Raw genomic sequence first — 24,737 nt, 5'->3', positions numbered from 1 at the left:
TCCCGGTGCACAGCAAAATTACTACCCTTAAATAAAACCGCTGTGGAGTACCGGGGTACCACGTGTCCGCGCCTTATTGGCCCAATAACAGGCAATCTTAAGCGTGAAGAAATTGCAAAGAAAATATGGACCGATTACATAGCTAGACACCAATTTAAGAGGAATTCTTGATTGTCATTGAATATTAGACATATATGTATCCTTCATGAATATGTATCATGAAGTTGTTGGACAATATTATATATGAATGTCATTTCTACTTATGAATTTAATCAAAATTCTTTCTACTATGTATTAAATATACAAACAAAGTCAACTACTATGGCAAAAAAAAGAGCAAGAAACATTATCCATGAAGTTTAGCATTACGTGAAATAAGCCAACAAACATCTAGATACCAACAAAAATCTATTTAGCATTAAAGATACCAACTTGCTAAATAGACTATAAAGTTCAATATACCAACAAATGTCAACGGTAAGATTTAACATGACAAACAAAATGAAAGAAGCCTAATAAAAAAGCATAGTAAAGAAACTAAGCAACAACCTTAAGGTTTAACTCTAAATTCTTTCTTCCCATACCTTTTTTATCCAATAAGCCCTATGTTCATCTTTCAATGAAAGCCAAGCCTCATGATTCTTTTTCTTTCTTTGAAACACTCTTGAAGCTTTAAATACCTCGTCCATGGTCCATGGATCAAGCAATGCATAAAACACCTCCATACATTTATCAACATAATATTTATCATTATGATAACTTCTTGTTTGTACCTCTGCTGCGGTGACAGCTTTAGCAAGTTTATCATCACCTCTCTCCTTCACAATTAGATAATCTCCCATTTTATCGATATTTTCTTTTCTCATTTTTCTTTTTTTATAACTTGATGTAGTCCTAACTTCTTCTTAAGCTTGCGTTTGTGATTGTGATGGTGGAGGCACTTGACTGGGTAAGGTAGGTCATTTGGCAAGGGTATTTGAGCTAACAGATTGACATCCTGAGTCTCTTCAACATGTTCATCAAAATTCTCTCTGACACCTGGAATCGTGACTAATGGAGACTCCGGCTGGGAGGTCGATGATGAACCTTTAGAGTGATTACTATAATACTCACATCCACAAGCATATTTGCCTTCTGCATATGTACCTTCAATATACAAATATGAAATACATCTCAATATTAATTATTAAAAATATAAATAAAATGTGTCTAAACCGTACCTTCATAAATGTCGTATAGTGCTTCACTAGTTAAACACTCGCGCTTCGTTGCGGAAAAAAAATTATAGTAAATATGCAATAATAATTAATAAATAATAACAAAAAATTAAAAAATAAAAAATATTTATATATTAGAGATTTACTTAGAATTAGGCCACAACAAATAGAATAACTTTTTTTCTCTTTAAAAATAATTTTTTAGTGAAAAATGCATCAAAAACATTTTTTAGCAAATCTAATAAGATAATCAGAAAAAAAAGATGCAGAAGAATAAACATGAGAAATATTGTCCAAAACTGTGTGTGTGTATGTGTGTGTGTATATATATATATATATAACTTTTTTGTATTTTTTTTAAAAGAATACTGCTAATAGTTTTTTTTTATATATATAAAACATGATAATTTATTACCCAAGGCATATTATGGGTTACATATTAGCAATAGCAAACAACAAATAAAAAATAGAAGAAAAGGACCACTCGACCCTTTTAATTAATTTCCTCCTTGCTCGTGAAGCAATGAAGTTGTCAGCTTCAACCTTAGCTTTAACGACGTTAGAGGCTTGGACAGCAACCACCTCGGACGCGGTAATAACGACGTCGACAGTGGAGATGGCGGACCCGGCAGCTTGGGCGTTGCTTGTGAAGAGGTACAGCGGCAGCTGCGGCGGCGTTGGGGCGACGTCGACGGGTACAGCAGTGGCGGTGGCTTGGGTGGCGTTGGTGACTTCGGCGGCGGGCACAGCAGCGGACAGCACCAGATTGGGGTGACTTCGGGCAGATTTGGGCGACGTCGGCGGCGGGCACAACAACGGACGGCGTCGATGTTGGGGCAACGTCGGCGGCATCGGCGGCGGTGCGACAGCAGCAAACAGAATAAGGGGAGAAGCACAACTTTTTTTTTGTTTTATTTTTAAATCTTTTTGTTTGTTCTCTTTTTTTTTTTAGTGCCCTTCTCTTCTTTTTTTTTATCTTCTCTTAACTTTTTTTTTTATGTGTGCAACCTGTAAAGTGTGTGCACCAGATGTGGACGACCTCCACTCACACAGCTCCGTCTGCCTCCCTCTCCGGTCCTGTGCGATCCACCCCCCTTCGAGCTCCGCTCTCCAGCCTTTTATAGAGCTCAAGACTGAAGATTTTTTCAGATCTTGAAAAAATCTGTGATCCCGGATTTTCCAAGATTGATTACCTTTCCCAGAAAAGATTTATTATCTTATCTTCCCGAGGCATTTTGGTATGAGTGGGAGGAGAGAGAAGAGATGAAAGGAAAAGAGTGGATTTTTCAAGATTGATTACCTTCCCCAGAAAAGATTTATTATCTTACCTTCTTTGGTGTGAGTGCGAGGAGAGAGAAGAGATGAAAGGAGAAAAGAAGAAAGGAGGAGGGGATTCTAATTCTATGGACTTGGAGGCATACAATGTTGCCACGTGTATCTTCAAAACCATCAAATTATGTATTTATATGGATATATGGATACCATAGAAAGGGCTTGTTGTGCCATTTTCTAAGTTCTTTGTTAGTCTTCATAAAATAAAAAAAAATTACTGTTAGAATTGAAAAAAAATAATATAAAGAATCAATATTTATAAGGTGATACTCATATTAATCAACGATTCCCAAACTTCTGATGGAGCAGAAACCATTTTCTTGTCTCCATCCCAACCAAAGCCACTCATCTCTACTAAGTTCTTCACAGCTTTAAATTGCTTCTTTAATTGTTGTTCTTGATCTTTTACTTGTTCTAATGTATAATTTGAATGAGAAAACTTAGTAATCATTGCCTTTTGTATACTGCGTCATCCCTCTTTATTCCATCCATTTTGACCTCTCCATTTATCTCTATTATGTTCTTATAAAAGTTCTACTAAATTAGCTCTATGCATATCCATCCATTCTGCCCGTGATTGTTTTTTTGGATCGCTTTCTGCGCAATGAGTAAATTATAGAAAAAAACATATAAATTAAACTATGCATGAACATGTAATTTCCTACAAAACCTTCTAAAACTATGCATGTAAATTAAACTTTGCATTTGATGTCTCTGAATTTATTCTATTAACACTAATAAAATTCCAAAGCATATAACCCCATATCAAAAGTAATGAAGTGTGAAGAATCATGATACTAGTTTCAAATTACTTGAATATAATGAAAGCATCATGATTTTTTTTAAAAAAACCAACTTGAATATAATGAAAGTATCAGGGTTCAAATTTGCTAGAGCTTCGTCTTTTGTGGATTAATTAGTTAGGTAAACCAAGCATATCAATCCTAATATCAATTAAGAAACTATTAATTTAGGTTTCGTTCGGTATAATTGTGTTATTTTTTTTCATTCTCTTTAACACAAATTTTATATTATTAAATGTGCTGGCAAATGAATTTCTCTTTTTTCTTAGCTATTGCCAACCAATCCAAGTTGATTTACAGCTTAGCTATTACCAACCAGTCCAAGTTGAGCCGGTCATGCTCCAATAATGGATAAGATTTGAGAAGATTAAGTATAGATTCTTTAATAGCTCATGGTAGAAAAATGTGCTCTCTGGTATGAGATAATTCTGAAGAAATGAAGCAATGGAGTAGCAGCAGCAAACTGCATCAATACATGAACCAGCATAGTTGATCAAAATTAAAGTTTTCGTGATAATTGAACTGAATTTTCCCTGTTGTCGATCTATACTGATAACTGCAAACCTAATGTAATAAAGGCATAAAAAATTAGTATAAAAATTTATACATATCTATTTTCTGTAGAACAGAGCTTGTGCGGTTTTAATCATCTCATTTGGGCAAAATTGGTATTACCACAACTATTCAATTGTAAAATAAAATAATAAATAAATCATGATTTTTGTAGTGTCTTAGCCACCCTGTCCAAAGTAAAGAAATCGTCCAAAATTAACAATCTCTGAAATTTGTATACAAGTGATAATATTATGGCTATCCAAAAAAATTAACTGTGATAGCAAAGAATGAAAATCATCTTAACCACATCAGGGTCCTATCCAATACCATTTTGCCTTTATAACAACTCCTCTCCATGACAATTTGTCCTCCACTTAACTTGAAAATCAAAATCTACTAAATATTTCGAATTAACATATCTCGACTTTGACCTAATTATTTCTATTTTGACTCCCAATATTTTATTGTAACAGCTCCTCAATCTGGAAGGAGTTAAAAAAGAAAAAAGTAGTAAACTTCCTAGAAGATCATTTACTTAGACTCATATTAGAATCCTTCCTTCTTCTCGAAGAGAGTGTTTGTCTTAGAAGCTGTGCAAATCTTAGCTTCTTCGGTACATGTGAAGAAAAGCGTAACATAATTTTATCATCATGAAAATTTTTCAAACCATACTCTATCAAATGTAATATTTGGATCCTCCCGTTCTCCAGTATCCATCACCACATCCAAAAAACAGGTAACAAAGAGCTAGCATTAATTTCTTTCTTTACCTGTTGAAGGAGGAAAAGCGTGCGGCGCCTCTTCGGCCATCGTAGGGTGCGGAGCAGTAGGGGAAGGGGTAGCAAGGGTACAACGTCGGCGAGAGATAAGTAAAGCGAGTGCTCGACGGCGGCGGCGACCGTGGCCAAGATGAGCGCGGCGGACGAGGTGAGTGTAGCAGCAGAGGTGGCGGACGATATAAGTGCGGCGACGTCGGTGGTGGCCGAAGTGAGTGCGGTGGAGGAGGTGGCGGCTGAGGTGAGTGTGGAGGCGATGAGGGAAGGTAAACCCTACTTTTTGGGGTTGCGGAGAGGGTGGAGATTGAAGAGAAAGGGAGACTCTAAGGAAGAGGGAAAAAAAAAAAGGGTGGGGTGGGTGAGTGGAGAAGCAGCCCGAAAAATGAAGTTTTGTTTTTGAGAAAAAATTTTGAATTTTATTTATACCTTATTTTTTAGAGTATAGTTAAACTATACCCTATTTTTTGTTAGTATATTTTTAAACTATTCAAATACCTTTTAGAAAATTTTTTCAACACCCATAGTATAGTTATAATTTGCTCCAGAAAAGTGAGCATCCAAACATGGCAGTATTCGCCCAAGAAAACGCCCGCTAGGTCAAAATGAAAAAAGAAAAAAAACTCCCGCAGAAAACGTTTGCCTCTCCTCTCGCTCAAAGTATGCCCTAGCCCCCCTCACTCCCCTCCGGAGCCACGCGCCGCTCGCCATTGAAACTTCGAATTCTTCAGAACCCTCCCCATCGGAACCCTCCGCGAGGCCGAGCGCTGCTGCTCCCATCAGAAGTTCGAAACCCTCCTTGCCCCGGGCCGCGCGCCACTTGCCATCGGAGGCCCCGCGGCGCCGGGCGCTGCTTGCAATCTGGTTTCGGCATACTACTCTTTTATTCTTTGTTTTTCATGATTTTACTTCTCGTTTTGGGTAAACAACTCGTGTCAATGTGATTAGCCAATAACTCGTATCAATTGGTCGCTAGAATTGTTACTGGTCCAAAATTGAATCCAGGTAAGTTGTTTGGATCCACTGATTTCCTACTCGGCGTTGGGGAAGAAGAATTTAATAGCAGAATTTTTTATTCCGAATTATTAATTGGTGAACGTATAATTTTCGTATAAATCGTGTATCCGAATAATTGGCGAATCCGTTTTTTAGGCCGTATTTTTCAACGAATTTGAAAATTGGGATACGGATTTTATTCGTATTATACTGGTACCGAATTTTTGCCGAATCCGAATTAACTAACTAATCGCACTTTCACTGCGCATTATAGTTACAGCAAACAAAGGGAGAATCCTATAAACCTAGAAGCCTTAAAAACGGAGATGGAAGAGGAGATGGAGATGGAAGTGGAGACGGAGGCAAGAACCAACACCTCTCTCTCCTCTTCCTCTCCCTTGAAGCGTCTCGGCCTTAAGAACACCATCCACACCAACTTCGGCGACGACTATGTCTTCCAAATCGCTTCTAGGTATTTCCTTGTTCCCTCATCTATTTATCCTTCACCACAATAACCTAAATATGTACTTTTCCTTTCTTTTGGTTGTTCTATCCCTCTAAGCTATATTACCTAGAAAAAAACGTCACTTGTGTTTTAGCCCGTGTCTCTGTTGCCCCATCAATTAACCATGTATAAAAAAAATTGCATGAATTTCAGTCGGCACTTTGCTCTTTACCGCTCTCTAAACACGCGCAAAAATTTAGGATGATTGTTGAATCCAGATGCAGAACTTTATGTAGATGAGTTAACAATTGGCGGTAGTTATATTCAATGGAGCAGAGCTGCGTATATTGGATAACTATTCTGATGAACTGGAAATTTTGGTAGCTCTACTAAAGAAAGATATCGTTTTAATTTTAGTTTAAGTTTACAATTTAGATGGATATAGAGATATAGAACCAATGTAATATCTCAAAGTCGCTTCTTAATTCAACAATCATCCAAAAATTTTCGGCCTACTTTCTTTTTATCACTGTCTCAACAGGCACAAAAACTTTAGGATGGTTGTCCAATCTTGGTGCAAAATGTTATGCGGATGAGCTGGTGAATGACGATAGTTTACTTAATAGAGTCTATATCACCTAAATTGAATAAATTTTTCCAATGAATTGGAAATTTTGGTATCTCTATTAAAGAAGGAGATTGTTTTTTTAAAAAAAATTATTTTAAGTTTACAATTTAGATTGGTATTGAGATATAGAACCAATGTAATATCTCAAAGTTGCATTGCATCATAGTTCAACAATCAAACATAAATTTTTGGCCTATTTTCTTTTTACCGTTGTCTCAACAAGCACAAAATCTTTAGGTTGACTGTCGAATCCAGATGTAAAACTTTGTGTGGATGAGTCAGCAAATGACAGTAGTTTACTCAATGGACTAGAATCACCTGAATTGGATAAATTTTTCTTATGAGCTTGAAATTTTGGTATCTTTAGTGAAGAAGGAGGTTTTTTTTGTTTACTTTTAGTTTACATTTACAATTTGGATTGATATTGAGATACATCAACAATCATCCAAAAATGTTTGGCCTATGTGCTTTTTACTACTGTCTCAGTAGACACACAAACTTTAGGCTGATTGTCGAATCTAGATGCAAAACTTTGTGGATGAGTCAGTGAATGACGGTAGTTTATTTGATGGGCTAGAATCACCTAGATTGGATAAATTTTCCATTGAACTCAAAATTTTGGTAGACTATCTACTTTCTTTTTACCGCTGTCCCAATAGGCACAAAAACTTTAGGATGATTGTTGAATCCTGATGCAAAATTTTATGCGGATTAGTTGATGGGCTAGAATCACCTAGATTGGATAAATTTACTAATGAACTGGAAATTTTGGTAGCTCTAGTAATGAAGGAGATCGTCTTTTGTTTAATTTTAGTTTACATTTACAACTTTGATGTGAGATACAGAACCGATGTCATATATCAAAGATGCATCTTAGTTCGACAATCATCTGAAAATTATGGCCTATTTTCTTTTTACTACTGTCTCAATAGGCACAAAAACTTTAGGATGACTGTTGAATCTTGATGCAACACTTTATGTGAATGAATCAACAAATGACGATAGTTTACTTGATAGACTAGAATCACCTAATTTGGATAAATTCTCCAATGAACTGGAAATTTTGGTAGCTCTAATATTAAAGAAGGCGATCGTTTTTTGTTTAATTTTAGTTTAAGTTTACAACTTAGATTGATGTTGAGATACAAAACCATGTCATATGTCAAAGTTGCATCTTTTGTTAACAATTATCCAAAAATTTGCGGCCTATTTTCTTTTTACCGCTGTCTCAATAGGCACAGAAACTTTAGGACAAGGATTTAAGTGCCCATTGGCACCGGCCATAGCTACCTTACCGTATCGTATTGTGCCAATAAGATACTGGCACGATACAGTCCCTGTGTCAATGGCACAATTCAAAACCCTCTTTGTTTTTTTAAATTAGTAAGTAATTTTCAGAGTAAATAAACAATTAGAAATTTTTTTTGTTAAAGAAAAGGTTTTAAGTGCCCGTCGGCACGGGCCGTATCTATCGTGCCGTACCGTGCCAACAAGATACCGACACGATACAGACCCCGTGCCGATGACACAGCTCAAAATTTAAATTAGTAAGTAATTTCCTCAATAAAGTTCAAAAGATGTGATAAAAAGACATAATAAATAGTTAGAATATTTTGTTGCTAAAGAAAATAAATATTTTATGCTCTTATGTGTCGGCACACAAGAATTTTTTTGACCGGCACGCACCGTGCCGTACCGTGCCGGCAAGTTTCCGGCATGACCCCGTGCCACGACACTTAAATCCTTGTTTAAAGAGAATAAATATTTCATATCATTATGTGTCGGCACATATGTATTTTTTTGTGACTGGCACGCATCGGCACAGTACGGCACGGATATCGTTATGTGTTGGCACACATGTAGTTTTTGTGATCGGCTCGCATCGGCACGGTCCGGTATGCACCATGTTGTATTGTGCCGACAAGTTTTTGGCACGACTCCGTTCCACGACACTTAAATCTTTGCTTTAGGATGACTGTCAAATCCTGATGCAAAACTTTATATGGATGAGTTTGTGTATGACGGCAGTTTGCTTAATGTAGTAGAATTGCCTAAATTGGATAAATTTTCCAATGAACTGGAAATTTTGGTTGCCCTACTTACGAAGGAGATCATTTTTTGTTTAATTTTAGATCTATTGCTTAAGTCGCAGCATTGATATTCAAATACATATCCAATGTGATATCTCAAAGTTGCATCTTAGTTCAACAACCATTCCAAATTTTCTGGCCTATTTGACATAGTGGTGAAGTGTAGGGCTAAAATTGATGAAATTTTTCATGTAACGGGTAATTGAATAACCAGCTAACAATCAAAAGGCTTCTTTTGTAATTTAGCCAAATTTTTAGGAACATAATTGTACTTGATGAGTTATTTAACTGGTAATGAGTAATGCAACTATTGTTCGACAACGTTACTACTTTTATTGAAGTTGGTAATGTTTTTATGTTGCTTTCATTTTTAACAGATGTTTTGTGCTGGAGACTTATGGACTCCTTGCTCTGTTCTGTTTTTCCCTCTTGACTATCCGATGTGACTGATTCAATCAGACCGAGCAAAGCCTAGCCCTATTGGCCCACCCAATCTGGAATGGGGTTGTGTGTTATGTATTGATTTTACAATTTAATACCATCCAGAACCTCCTATTTCTTATGTTATAGATTGAATTACTCTAGTGATCCTCAACTTTTTAGCATGGTTTCAGTTTTGTATTTGACTTTTTAGTTCTTAAAATTGGGTCCTCTAGATTTTATGTCTTGGGGAAATTTAATACCTATATTTCATCCATATACTTGAGCTGGTGTTGTTTGTGTGCTAATGCTATCCATACAATTTCTTCCTCTGAAATTTGTGTTTTGCAAGCAAGCCAGGAGATCTCAACATTGGCAGTTTCTTTGTCCTCAAACACAATCAAAATTTATTCTCCAGCAACTGGACAATATTTTGGGGAGTGTAAAGGACATAGTGGAACCATCCATGAGGTTGCCTTTTCAGCTCCATCCTCAGCTCATATATTTTGTTCCTGTTCGTCTGATGGTACAATTAGAGCATGGGATACTAGAAGCTTTAAACAGGTTTGATATGATCTGAACTGTCACTGAGCGCTTAATTTTTCTGCTGTGCTCTTAACTAACACTAAAACAGGCTAATTTCTCCTATGCCAAATATGGACTTTTTAATTTGATCAATGCTTTTTTTCCTGCTTGCAACTGTAATGGACTCAAGTGTTACATCACCTATTTGAGTTGTTCCGTTTGATCTTTGTTTTTTTTCCAACTTCTTGAAAGTGTAGTTATGCATCTCAACTTTCCATTTCATGAACCATGCTTCTTTTGTGGAACTTAATATCTACATATGACACACTTCATCTCCTAGTAACAAGTCTCCTAAACTTCACTCTACATACAATTGTTGTGGAACACTTGTGAAGAGAATCTATAATATATATTGGACTTTGTGCATTATTAAGTAATTGCTAGTCCAGACTTTTTGAGTTCCCACGCCATGTATTTTGATGATCAAAATTGCATGGAGCTACACAGATCTAGGTTGTAACCCTATAGTGCTATTCATCCATATCTTGCTTCATACACTTTAATCTGCCAGTCATAGAGAAGGCATTGTATTATTCATGCAACAATCATTTCTGCATTATTCGTGCGGTGCTCTTTTTTGGTCATTTGTTTAGATTTGTATCCTTAGTAACAAATTATGTTAGCCGTACATCTATGAAGTAAATGCATGACATAATACAAGTGTGCCATGCATATATAACAATACTGAGGGTTTATACACGGGCGACATTGTAGTTTTCCTTGTTCTTTAGTAGATAAGTAATATTGCTGAATGAAGTTGCCTTTAGGATAGTACTTTTGTATGAAAGAGATTTAACCAAAGAGAAATTAGATGCTTTAACTTTCATCCTGTTGTGCAGTAAAATAGTAATGCTTTTACCTTTCTTGAGTACTAGCATAACCTCAGAAGTGTGATGGTTTTTAAGACTGTTTTTGCCACTACACAATTCTGTTATGTATATAATTTATTTCTTCATGTTAACTCCAAAACCTTGCTTTTAGCTTAGTTATATGTTTTTGCTTGCGTGCATTGTATGTCTTGAACCTTGCTGTGATTTGTTATGCTTTGGGTTATGGGAAAGATTTATTTTCGTTTTTACTTGGCTTTATCTTTCTTTAAATATTTTATGTCACAGATTTCTATGTTAAGTGCTGGTTCTCCGCAAGAAATATTTAGCTTTTCTTTTGGTGGATCTAGTGGCAACCTACTAGCTGCTGGTTCCAATGCTCAGGTGAAGTTACTGCCCTTTTAAATAAGAACTTCGCTAGTATTTTGTATATTCTCTGCAGTTTAATCTGGATTGTCAAGAATAGATGCTTAAACGCCTGTGAAAACTTTCCGTTTTCAACTGTTATATGTACAATTATTTTCATTTTTCTTTTTATATGAGTTTTGATACAACAATTAAAATTCCTTCTGCTTATTCTGCATAATTTCTGTTTAATAGTTATATGTGTGAATAAAAAAGTAGTGTAGTTAATATTATGAAAGCTAAGCTTTGATTGTAAAGTTTTACTATGAGAATCATCAAGTGTAAAACGTCGCAAAGTCCAGGATTGAAGAGCTTTTCTCCCAAAGTGTGCAAACACATAGCCCGCCTCTTAACTTTATTTTGCAGAATTTACAAGGAATATATTGGTATTTTTAAGAACTGAAAATAACTGTTTGAAGCATAGCGAAATTATATCTGGTTCTAGTTATCGGATGATATTGTGTTGTCTTTTAGTTATTATGCGCCAAACAGAAGCTTAGTATGCCAGACGAGAAATTAGGAAGCTTTGACATGAAATTAATGCAACGTTTAGATTCGGAAGCTTTGACATGAAATTGATGCAAACCTAAGGTTGGAGCCTTGATGAAGTTTTTTGACGCTATCAAGCCACTTATAAAAGTATCATTGTTAAGTTGAAAATTCCTTTACCAATGTTTGTGTTGGATTTTAGTTTTTGTAAACAAGATCACACAATTACCATGGTATTTAAATAGCCTTGCTGAACTTACTCTTTGCATTCTTTGTTCCCCTCCAATCTACATCAACTATAGACTTTCTAACTTGTCTCCTCATTCCTACTATTGATGATTAAATAAATAAGCCAAATTGCAATTTCTAATTTGGGCACTGTATAACTACTTTGCATGATCTATATTAGCCAAATAGTTATTAGCTGGTAATGCGCATCTCTTGCCTACTGAAGTGTATTTGTATGTTGCACCTGCTACAAGATCGATCAGGTTGCCTTGATAGCAATGTTCCCAAACACGGCATGCGGTATCCATGCGGGTTGCTCACCGCATAGTGCATATGTGTATGCGGGCGCATATGAGGATGCATATGCGGTTTAACTATTAATATATTAAAGAATATTTGTAAGTAGTAAAATTTGTCTATAAATGCATTTTATCAAAGATACAAATATTATCTTTGGTTGCAACTTACAAATTGGCAAAAGTGTATAGGGATTGAAAGGCCCCTCAACTGTAGGCTATCTAAATACATTATCACCTCCTCAACTCATGGACATGTAATCTAAAATACAATATAAAGGTGGAGGGGCCTATTTCAAAACTGTCAATAGTTCAAGGGGTTAATGTGTATTTGAGCCTGCCCAATACAAGCAGAGAGAAAGAGAGAGTAAATATAAATGTTGACTGTTGAGGGGTCTAATTCAAGACAAGATATAGTTTAGGGGGTCTTTGCATATGATTTTTTATGAAAACAAACACATGGGCCTATAGTTCTAGAGCTAATACACGCAGAGAGAGAGAGAGAGAGAGAGAGAGAGAGAGAGAGAGGTCCCATCGCTTGCTGCTGCTTCCCGCTTTGGCTCACCGCTTTCTCTCAACTCGTCGAAGCTACCGCTTTGGTGCCATTGCTAGATCAGGGCTCAAGAGAGAGGAGAAGGAAAATCAAGAGGAGGGGCAGGGGGGAATCAAGAGAAACGAGGGGACACCGTGCGATTCTGCCTATACGACTGCATAATACAAGGCGGGCCGCTTATGCGGCCACACATGCCACCACACATGCTGCTGCACATGCAGGCCTTCCTTATGTAGGACCGAATGCACAGTATGCGATGCACTTTATTCACTGCACCGCCTAGGCGGCCGCATAGGACGTCTTTTGGAACACCGCTTGATAGTCCAAGGGTGGGTGAACCCTAAGGCTAGGAAAATTACCTCAGTTGCTAGGAACATCTGAGGTGGGTTGCTAGGGGCATATGAGGTGAAAAGTATTGAATAGTAAAAATTTATACATTGTAGAATGTTGGATCTAACTTAGCCTTACTGTATCAAATATTCTTGAATATAGTAATCGTAGATTATTATTCATATGACTGACATAAATATTTTTTAATTAATGAACTCTAAAAGGTATTAATTTTTATTTAGTTCCTTTTGCTTAACTTTCCCTTAGAAGTTTTCTCAGAGAGAGAATCTATGCCTTTGGGATAGAGAGCAGCCCCTAAAGGGCCTAAACCAAATGTTTGTCTAGCCTATTACTATTTTCTACATGAAGTGTAGAATTACTTAAAGGTTTCCACTGTTCTACATGTCTATCTCTTGTATTGTTTTGCATTGTCTTATTTTTTGTTACTGTCCCATTGCCTCTTTTTCTAGTGTAATGACTCGCGCTTAACTTAATTACACCTAACTCATACTAGAAAGATAGTTTCCTTACCTCTGCGATCTTTGGCTTCGTACCCTTAATCACCTCCGTCATTGTTGTTTCCGCCGCCACTATTTCCACCGCCATCACCACTATCGCCACAAGTTACTTTTAAGCATTCAGAATACAACAACATTTTCTTTATTTTTCCAAAAGAAATAGTTACATGTCAGAACTCCATGAAGATGAGCATGGTAAATAAGTGCTGCTATGCATTGCGATAAACTAGTGATGAAAAAAGGGGAAAAAAACATACATAAGCATCTGATGTTTTAATTGTTCTTAAAAAATAAAACAAATATGAGACGTTTTATTTTAAAATAACTTATAGTTGAGGGATCTCCACACGTTTTCACTTTAAGAAATGGAGAGGAAAGGAAAAAAAGGGTAGGAAAAAAAAAGAAAAGTAGATTCTAAACCTGAAATCAATTGCAGATCATCATTAAAAATAAACAAAGTGGCGCCTTTAGATACTCAAATGAAAGAGAAAAGTGGTAAAAAATCGGAAGAGAAGGATTTGAATACATCCTATTTTTTTTACTAAATCAAAGCAAATTTGGAGGAAAATAATTTCTTCTGAAAATATAAATCTAAGCACAATGGTTTTGAACCCCTCTGAATAGGCTAAGAGAGGAACATAGAGAGGGGAGGGAGAGGTAGAGATAGATATGGGAACACAGAGAGAGAGAGAGAGAGAGAGAGAGAGAGAGAGAGAGAGAGACGTAGAGCGGTGGTGGTGGCTAGAGGGAGATGCGGGTTTTGGGGGTGGGGTGGATGTGGAGATCAGGAGATGGGTTTGAGGGGAACCTATTTGTGGCCATGTGCTAGGATATCCATGTGAAGCCCTTTTTTATCAATATTAAAACTCTATACTGGAGGCGACGTGGCTCAACCATAAGATGCGTTTGGTTTCTCTAGTGATAGGTTTTGCATTGCCATGACCTTTTCCAATTTGTGCGGCTCTGTGCTACGGTATCCATGTGAAGCCTTTTTTTTAATCAATAGTAAAATCTCTATATTGGAGGCAACGTGGCTCAACCATAAGACACGCTTGGTTTCTCCTCTAGTATAGAGTTGTTAATTCTCTTCTTAGTAGTAGATTTTACATTGCCATGAGCTTTTCCAATTTGTGCGGCCATGTGCTAGGATACCTATGTGAAGACCTTTTCATCAATATTAAAAACTCTATCAGCTATGTGCTACGATACCCATGTGAAGCCTTTTTTTAATCAATATTGAAAACTCTATACAGGAGGCAACGTGGCTCAACCACAAGACGTGCTTGGTTTCTCTAGTATAGAGTTGTTAATTCTCTTTTTACTAGTAGATTTTACATTGCCATGAGCTTTTCCAATTTGTGTGGCCATGTGCTAGGATACCCATTTGAAGCCCTTTTCATCAATATTAAAAACTCTATACAGGAGGCGATGTGACTCAACCATAAGACGTGTTTGGTTTCTCCTCTAGTATATAGTTGTTAATTCTCTTCTTATAGTAGGTTTTACAGTGCCATGAGCTTTTCCAATTTTCCATGTTATTTATGAATCTAGACTTCGCATCTTAAGCATTGCAACCTCAAAATGTCTTTCCTTGGCTCCAAATGTTGTGTTATGTTCTCGAATTTTTTGACATATTCTCATTGTGCATCCAATTAAACTGCATATTTTCTGAAGAATTGGAAATTTGTAATGTAATTTATTTGTGTTTTCTACAAAATATGATAAAATATGGAGAGTAATACTCGATAAAATCACTGCTAATCTTATATTAGCCACTGCTGCTAGTATATTAATCTGGGCGGTAGAAATAAGAACCTTAAATTTTGTTCTCTTAGCAGAAGTAGTTCTGCAAAAGACATAAATGACCATTGAGATTCTCACATCATGATAAAAGTACTGCTTGTTAGTATAGAACTTTATGACTTTTATTTATAGGTACATGCTTGGAATGAAGAATTTGAGTCAGTTCATAGTGTTGCATTTGGCATTAAAGGATTTCTAGAATGATTAACCTTATAATGTGTATTATGTACGCAGGCAGGAATTTATGGATAAGGAGAAATTGAAATTTTAAATAATTTAGTAATTGCAGCAGTGGCTCTATGACAATTTAGTTTTTTTTTTTTTTTTTTTTTTTTTTTGAGAGAGAGATAGGTAGCATGCTACCTGCTTCGTTTATTTCATTTATAAATAAACTTAGCTAGGAATGTGAATCAACTAGCATTCAAACTTTGGACCTCGGGTACCAACCACCAAGCAGGTGGCACCTTTGCCACCTGCGCTGAGAATGGTCGGTGCTCTATGACAATTTAGTTACTTTTCTATACTGATGAGGACATCATGGAAATGGTCAAAGTGGGGTTTTATTAGTAGAAAAAAAATTGTTTGATGTTTTCTTTTCTGAACTTAGTGTATCACAATATTTAACTTTCCTACTTAATTCTGTGCAAAAATTTGATGACTTGTTTGCCTGTAGGTTCTATTCTGGGACTGGAGAAATCAAAAGCAACTGGCATGTTTGGAGGAATCCCACATGGAGGATGTGACACAAGTATATATTGTTCTGAACTAATGAATCGTAAAAACTATACCGCATATTTTCCTTTGAGCATTGTGGCAAAATAATGATAAAACTTCTTGAGATGAACCTTTTGGATGTTGCAAATTGGAAAAGAAAATAGGAAGATAATGCGAATGCTACAGCCACCAAAGGATATCTGGATATAACACTTCTTTATTTTTTGGAGAAGTGGCCTTTGAAATAAGCAAGGTTTAGGTCCTATGCTTTGTTGTGCTGAATCAAAATCGAGCAATCTTAAAAAAAAAAATCACATGATACTTTTAGAGATAGCTGAAGGAATTTTCTCTGAATCTTTGAACTACAAATTGTTGTGTAGTGAGTTTTTGACCTGGAATGTTGGTTTGGTTATAACCAATCTACAACATTTTTGGCACAAAATATTCTTATAATTCTGGCCACAAATTGTATATACTTTTTTATCTTAATGGGTCTAGGATATTGTCAGATCATGCTACGTTCCATATTGATTAGGAATTTCTTTTCCATATGGAAAACAGCTGAAATGCTAACTTATTGACTTTGTTCTAGAAGGCTGTTGGAGTCTTTTCTAGTTAAGTCAGTACATAATACGGATGATATATAGTCCGGCTACAATGCTATCAATAACACCAACCACTTGGTGCTACCAAGTTTTTAGTCGTTAGATTTATTCTTTGACCATTTCCACCCCTTAGATCATACTATTCCACCAACTATTCACTAAACCCTTGGGCAGTGTTTGGTTCAGGAACAAGGGGGAATAAGCCCTTGTTCCTCCTTTCGTTCCCAAACGTTGCATTTGGTATCCGAGAATAGTAATTCTCGGATTTCTGGAATAAGCTGGTATAAGGCTGAAACTGCTGTTCCACCCTTTTTCCTGGAACAAGCTTGTTCCAAGGTGGGAACAAAATTAATTGAAGTCTAAATTTAATTTTAATTATGGTATTAATCATTAATTAATCTAATTAATATATTAAAATTATTATTTATTGCTTAAATAATAAAATAGTTAATTAATTTATTATTTATAATTAATTATTAATAATATAATGTATTTATCCATAAACTAATATTTATATTGATCAACCATTAATATTTCTATTAAGCTAATTAATTTTTTTTGCTAGTTATCTAGCTAAAATAATTTACTAACTAATTAAAAAGTTAAATTATTTTTTATATTTAATTAATTAATTAATATTTTTCATTATCTTATACAATATTCATAGCTAATAAATTTATTAATTTATTAAATTATTTTTAAGTAATATTTTGATGTTAATTAATTAGATAAAATAATTTTAATTTAAAATTATAACTGTTATTCCTCTTGTTCCAATCTAATCATCTAAATACTATTTACCTTATTCCTAGGAACAATCCAATTTTCATCCAAACGCAAAATTGGTCTAGTTCCTGCTTATACTTGAACTTGTACATTTTCTTGGAATAAAAGTTCTTACTTATGTGCAAACCAAACGTAGCCTTGGAGACCACTTTCATCCTAACCACACATCCCTTTATCCAAGGGCCGAAAATCCAATAGCACCAAGGAGTTGGTGCTATTAATAGTATTCTATATATATATATATATATATATATATATATATATATATATATATATATATATAAACCANTTGGTCAAAAGAGTATCAATACCATAATTGTTAACTTTTGTGAGCAGTCATTTCTCATGTTCCAGCAAACAATAAATAGTATATTCCATTCAAAATGTTATATTTAGTGACGTGCTATTCTTAAAAGTTGCAAATCTGTTTTTTAAGGTTGTCTGCATCAATACATTTTAGGTTCTAACTTCGAATAACATTTTTTCTAATCACACATGTAGTTGATTTTTATCATTTTTTTTAACTGATATAATGTTTGACTGAAATTTCTATAACCGAACCTTTGATAAAAATATAAAAACACTCAAATAGATTAGTTGAAACATAAAATGAAAATTAATTTATATTCTTTTGGCAGAAACACATATTCTAGTATAATTAGTGTGTGCACTTTTTTGTACTTGGTTGACTTTATTTGAGACTTCCACAACTTTCCAATGGACCTACTATTTGATTATATTGTCAAATGTGTTCTTAGTTTATGCAGAATACCTTGTATTTTATGTATCACATTATAAAATTTTTGCTGTTGCTGGTCTATTTTAGGTACGATTCGTTCCAAGTCAGCAAAATAAGCTCATTTCTTCTTCTGTTGATGGATTATTGTGTCTTTTTGAAACCGATGGCGAAATCAATGACGATGATAATTTGTTATCAGTGAGTAATTGATGTTAGCCCTTTGTGTGCTTTTTTTCTTTCGGTTTAATGGCAGAGATATAATTCTGTTGATGTAATGAATATTCTCAGCTTATAGTAGCTTAGTTTAAACCATGAACATCAGTTAATACACTTATCATATTTGATTTTCCTGTCAACCCCTTATATTGCTGTAAGATACTTTTGCTGTTAGACACGTTGGTGCATTTGAAACCAAGATTGATCCAGTCAAATGAAGTTTGATTCTTTTAACTGCTGGCAAATATCAGGCAAATCATGTATTTGTCTGGCTACCATCAATTGTAAATTCTGGTTAAATATGAAATTGATGAAATTAATGTCTTCTATAAGTGGTCCAGAATTGGTTATTGCCCTTGGCTGGGTTGCATGATCCCTTAGGTTTAAGAAAAATAAGGAACCAGGTGGATTTATTCCCTTGTCTCATCAAACTAGACAAGGGAAGTAGATTTTGGCGGAAATGGACACATATTGTTTCTTCTAACTCTGACATATCTGGTTGCAAGAGGAAAGAGCACAATAACACATGGTTTTTCCATGCAATCTAATCTACAAACATCCCTGTTCATTTATTCTTTTGCTAGTGCTGCTCTGCTGTGGAGACAGCCCATAACACGGTTGAGTAGCCTAGATTAATTTAGGCCTGGTTTGGTACTGCTTTCATCAAACATGTCCATTTTCATACTTTGGAGTTTCAAGAAACTGGAAAGCACGGTAAAGTTTGCTTCCTTTGATGCTCTAGTAGGATGAACTACTGCCAAAGAAGCATACGGCAAGATGTTTTTCTGCTGGGGGTTCACACCACCATATCATAGCATTGGATTGGCTGAGCTTATGAGCTTTCAGTTCTTTTGGAGCTATAAAGCTTGAAAGAAAGGGGGCATTTGGAGAATGCATTCCCAAAATAGGCCTAAGAAGCACTTTTTATTGTATTGATCTAAAACTTACTACAACCAGCTAATTTGAATCATTATCGGAATAATAAGTGGTGCTATTTACCTTGCTTATTATTTTCGTTTTCACCTCTGCTGCTGTTCCTCCTCATTCTACCCTTTTTCACCTCTCGTAGAACATCTTTTGTCTGTTGATCTCTCTTGTGCTGTATCTTCTCGTTCTGTTGATTTTATTCTCATCTGCTACTTATTCTCAACCTTCTTTTGTTGTAATTTATTGACATTTATCATTGAAAAAAAAGTTGCTGTATATTGGATATTCCAAACCATTGTCTACTATTTCTTTTGATACTTTATGATAGTTTGAAATTAAGAATTAGTTTGCAACCAAATGCCATATTTATATAGAAAGAAGAAAAATGATATTCATCTTTGTCAAACCTTCTAACGATGTTTCCTCAATTAGCTTATGTTCATCGAAGTGTAATTTTGTTGCCGGAACAAAAAAAGTCTTATGCTTCATTCAAGGTTTAAAGTGTCGTCCCATGCCGTACAGTATGGGCGGCACGTACCGTGCCACCGAGAAGGTGGCACGACACAAGGGGGGTCTCGGAGCCCCTTCCGTGCCGCGGCACGGATCTGCTTATCACGCGAGACAGAGCGATACGCAGGTCTGTACCACGAAACATCCCACACCCCCAAGGACATTGCAAATCAAAATCTACTTGTTAGGTAAGTAAAAAAATATATAATTTATTTTTTTTGTTTATCAATATGCGGAAAAATTTTTAATTTACATATTCTATCCATACCGCACGGGACGAAGCCCCCCGCGCCCCCCTTATTGGCCTGAGCCCTCCGCTTCTATCACAGACATCCATTTTTTTCATAAATTATTTTATTAAAATTTGTCGCACTGCGATTTTTGGCGAATTAAGGGAACAAAATCAAACTCAATAAACAAATTTTAAGACATCAAACATAAAAATTTATTTTTACATTAGAAGATTAAAATACTGATAAAATTAAACCTAAATTAAATCAATTGATACTTAAATTTATTTAATTTATTTGTCATATAATTTATTGCTTAATTTTTTTAATAGATATAATAATTTTTAGAAAAAATTACTTAAAACTTAATTTTTTCAAATACCTTTTAAAATAATATTTCAAATAATTTTTTTTGTATTTTATAAAAGAAAAATTGTAATATGGCAAAATAAAAAAAGAAAGATGTCTTTGTATTTTAGAATTCTAACTTGTAAAAATTTTTATTCTGCATCAGGTGTAGTTATAGTGTTGTACTTTACATACAAAAAAACTTACAAGTATGTTAATTGATGAGTATAGTAAGTTATACAGAGCAAATATTCATAATTATTTGATTAAATCTTTCAAAATAATATTATAATAGCTTATTGGAACCAAAAAAATTGAAATAAGTCTGTGCCAAAGTGTGCCAGTAGAAGGTCATATGTATCATCAGCACGCAAGCGCACACCATGTGTCGGCGAGGAAGCGTGCAGGTGCCCTACCATGCCAGGCAGACAGCGGCACTCCCCCGTGCCACAGCACTTTAAACCTTAGCTTCATTTTGAATAAATCAACATTAAAAGTTTATCTACCATTCAATTTAGAGGCTGCAGTAACCAGTTTAATTTGTATAATAATATAAATCAATCAAGTTATTTGCAGTAGGACATTTTGAGATTTGTGTGAGACTTGATATACTTATTAACTTCTGCTGGATTATTTTTTTGTTGAGTGTGATTACATCACTCACAATATTGTATTATCTCATTTTTCTGGCTTAGTTTTGCATATGAGGGTCACCTGGGCATATTCTTTTTGGATCTTTACTTCAAACATCTGAGCATATGAAAATTCATTCCATCTAACATTGCACAAATTAAGTTTCCTTAAGTGGGAGGATCGCTGCATTTTTTGGATATCAACTCTAGCCGAAGGGATTGTACTTTGGAAAATTTTATCCAGAAATGCGTATAAATGAACACATCAGAGAGGGTGTGATTTCACTAGGATTTTTGCTACAACTTTTTACTTGATCTTGAGTTGATTGATTTCAGTATGCCATTACAGTGTCAGCTTTTTTCTAATATGATTTATGCCATTTTGTTTCCCTGTCCTTTGAACATGCTACACTATAATGCTTTCATTGTAGCTCTCCTGTTAAATAGTAACAATCTACAAATACTACCCCTGAAGTTATCTTACTCTCCTGTTAAATAGTAACAATCTACAAATACTACCCCTGAAGTTATCTTATAAAGATATTTTTTTGATAAAGTCGATCACATAGAAAATTCTTTAGTTAACAATTGATCTGTATTTGAGAACTCTAATGGTTTTGATTTTGCAGGTGATGAATGAGGGAACTTCTATTGCAAAGGTGGGGTTCTTTGGGAGTAGGAATCAGAAACTTTGGTGTTTGACGCATATTGAAACTTTAAGGTGACTTTTACACCAACCTTTTTTTGTATTTAGTACTGCATGCGCATGTCGCATGCACGTACACACACACACACATGCATGAAAGAGTTATTTTATTACATTTTTGTGATGCCATCTGCCATAGTTTTATACAGGACTTGCCAGGCAATTATTTTTCAGCGGGCTTTTTTTGCATTTAGACCCTTGACAAATTTTTATTTTAAAAATAGCCCTATCAAAATTTAATTTGCAAAAATGGCCCTGGGCCTGCCACGCATGCGCCACGTCAGCGCCACGCGGGCAGGGCTGGGCCCATATGTTAAGTTGAACACGGTGAACCATTCACCGTGTTCAAACACGGTGAATGGTTCACCGTGTTTAGTACGTATTTTTTGTTACGTATTTTTTGTATATTGAAAAGTGGAATAAGGAGTAGAGATGTCAATAGGTATGGATATCCGAAATATTATCCGAATTCAAACCCGAATAAATTATATATATATACATAATTTATTTTTATTTATTTATACAATATATAAAATATTTAATAATTTTTATTCCTTAGATCTTCATCGAACGGTATAGATTTTTAAAACCTGCTGGGTTGGATGAAGATCTAAGGAATAAAAATTATTAAATATTTTATATATTGTATAAATAAACAAAAATAAATTACGTGTATATATATCATTTATTCGGGTTTGGATTCGGATAATATTTCGAATATCCATACCTATTGACATCCCTACTCCTTATTCCACTTTTCAATATAAAAAAAAAATACATAAGAAACACGGTGAACCATTCACCGTGTTTAGACACGGTGAACCATTCACCGTGTTTAGACACGGTGAATGATTCACCGTGTTCAACTTAATACCCTGGCCCCAGCCCTGCCCGCGTGGCGCTGACGTGGCGCCTGCGTGGCAAAGACAGGGCCATTTTCGTAATTTTAATTTTGATAGGACTATTTTTAAAATAAAAATTGCTCAGGGGGCTATTTGCAAAAAAAGCCCTTTTTCAGCATTTTACGTTTGCTGAAAGTACAATTAATCCATATCACTATTTACAACAACACAAACAACAAAAGGGGCCCTTTATAGTGGAAAATGATTTGGGCCCCCACTTATAGGAAATCAAGCAACTTTTGGTGTAGAGGACCATTTGCTTAAAAAGTACTTTTCTTACGCGTAGCTTTCATCTCGGCTCACAATGTGACAGTCTGCACTGCTGAAGTTGTCTCTCCAAACTAACTCGGTAGCTTTTGTTGCATGTTTAGACCAGTTAACATGGTGGACCCAATTCAATTCAGGAAAATAACTTGAACCAAAATAATTGAAATTTCAGGGGACGTCTATAGAAAAAAAGGTTGCAGGGCCTATTTCAAAATGGCCTATACTTGAGGGGATCTCCATACATTTTTACCAAAATATTGTCTTGAACTCTGTCTCTGTCGAAGCTTTGTAAAATGAGCATGCAAAATATTGGGTGCCACAAGATGAAATTACTGCTGGACAGGAGTTGGCCGAGCCACGCTAATTTGTACAAAAGTATGTAACAATCATTATGGTCTATTGTTTTTACGCTCGATTGCTTCAGTTTTCATCCATCACCCTATGTGGGCTCTCCACTTTCCTTAACTGAGATGAAAGTGTCAATAAAGCTATGTGGTTTGATTAAGGATAATTAAAAATCCATCTTTGATGATGTTGAACCAGTGTAAGAAAATGTTAGATGACCGTTTGAAATTTTGTAGGTGTTGTTCCTGTAAAGGAAGTTGTAGATGGGCTATAATTGGTGTTGCTGGGTTTTTTTTTTTTTTTTTTTTTTTTTTTTTTTTTTTTTTTTTTTTTTTTTTTTTTTTTTTTTTTTTTTTTTTTTTTTTTTTTTTTTTTTTTTTTTTTTTTTTTTTTTTTTTTTTTTTTTTTTTTTTTTTTTTTTTTTTTTTTTTTTTTTTTTTTTTTTTTTTTTTTTTTTTTTTTTTTTTTTTTTTTTTTTTTTTTTTTTTTTTTTTTTTTTTTTTTTTTTTTTTTTTTTTTTTTTTTTTTTTTTTTTTTTTTTTTTTTTTTTTTTTTTTTTTTTTTTTTTTTTTTTTTTTTTTTTTTTTTTTTTTTTTTTTTTTTTTTTTTTTTTTTTTTTTTTTTTTTTTTTTTTTTTTTTTTTTTTTTTTTTTTTTTTTTTTTTTTTTTTTTTTTTTTTTTTTTTTTTTTTTTTTTTTTTTTTTTTTTTTTTTTTTTTTTTTTTTTTTTTTTTTTTTTTTTTTTTTTTGTGCTTAGTTGTAACATTAGTGCAAATTGTTAGTGCAAATTTGTTAAAACATTGGACCACCTCCAAATACTATTAGGTGTGGCTACTAGTTTTTAGTTGTGGATATCAGGATTTCTAATGAGCTTTAAAGAAACCCAACTCTTTTTTCTACCTTTCTCTCTTGCAAAGTTTCCTTCCTAGCTGTTCACTTAAGAAATAAGGGATCAACTGTATATTAATTCTGAAATCTGAACATCATATGACATTATGTGCAGCATTTGGGATTGGGATGATGCAAGCAGAGAGGCCAACTTTGAAAATGCTCGTTCTGTGGCTTCTGATAGATGGAATCTTGATCAGGTATGTTGCACTTTTATATAGCTTTCGTAAAATTGGCTTTTCATCTATTTCTTTAAGAGATCATTTATTTGTTTTAAATGATTCACTATGCTCAGGAAATTTTACTACGCGATAATAAGATTTTCATATGGTTTATTTATTAATGTTTTTGTCATTGATTTTCCACTTGTTGAAACTTCAGGTGTTCTTTTTTGTCCAATGTCCTTCCACTAGTTATGTGCTCATGCTTTGTGATTCAATTTAATAGCGCTGACTAGTTGACACATGGCCATGAATCAGCAAGAATATCTGTAACATGCAAGAATATCTCGGCTCAAATTCGGCTTGAAATTAATTTCGAGCTTAAATTTAAGCTCAAGCTTAGATTGAAATTAATTCGAGCCGAGCTCGAGTGAGCCTAATTTCGAGTCGAGCGAGCTCGAGCCCTAAA

The 24,737-nt window shown here is 34.6% G+C and overlaps 1 protein-coding gene and 1 long non-coding RNA gene across 4 annotated transcripts in view; one reads left to right on the top strand and one right to left on the bottom strand.

The window, feature by feature from the left end:
* Nucleotides 392-1,259, bottom strand: LOC109717853. The gene is made up of 2 exons (XR_002218324.1): nucleotides 1,221-1,259; nucleotides 392-1,146 (listed from the first exon to the last, which is right to left on the bottom strand). It is a non-coding gene; the product is annotated as an uncharacterized LOC109717853 (long non-coding RNA).
* The window catches only part of LOC109717323 (WD repeat-containing protein 89 homolog), a 20,600-nt gene continuing 1,255 nt past the window's right edge, over nucleotides 5,393-24,737 (top strand). The window contains exons 1-8 of one of the 3 annotated variants that reach the window (XM_020243051.1): nucleotides 5,393-5,544; nucleotides 5,957-6,148; nucleotides 9,616-9,823; nucleotides 10,960-11,055; nucleotides 15,967-16,041; nucleotides 18,225-18,335; nucleotides 21,630-21,721; nucleotides 24,223-24,307. In XM_020243051.1, the coding sequence (XP_020098640.1) occupies nucleotides 6,003-6,148; nucleotides 9,616-9,823; nucleotides 10,960-11,055; nucleotides 15,967-16,041; nucleotides 18,225-18,335; nucleotides 21,630-21,721; nucleotides 24,223-24,307 (813 nt within the window). In that variant the 5' untranslated portion in view covers nucleotides 5,393-5,544; nucleotides 5,957-6,002. Of the gene's footprint in view, nucleotides 6,149-9,611; nucleotides 9,824-10,959; nucleotides 11,056-15,966; nucleotides 16,042-18,224; nucleotides 18,336-21,629; nucleotides 21,722-24,222; nucleotides 24,308-24,737 lie in introns of all 3 variants that reach the window. The other 2 variants (XM_020243050.1, XM_020243052.1) reach the window with 2 other exon arrangements.

This window comes from Ananas comosus, linkage group 11 (assembly GCF_001540865.1).
Source record: "Ananas comosus cultivar F153 linkage group 11, ASM154086v1, whole genome shotgun sequence".
Taxonomy (NCBI): Eukaryota; Viridiplantae; Streptophyta; class Magnoliopsida; order Poales; family Bromeliaceae; genus Ananas; species Ananas comosus.
This window is presented reverse-complemented; position numbering and strand designations above follow the sequence as displayed.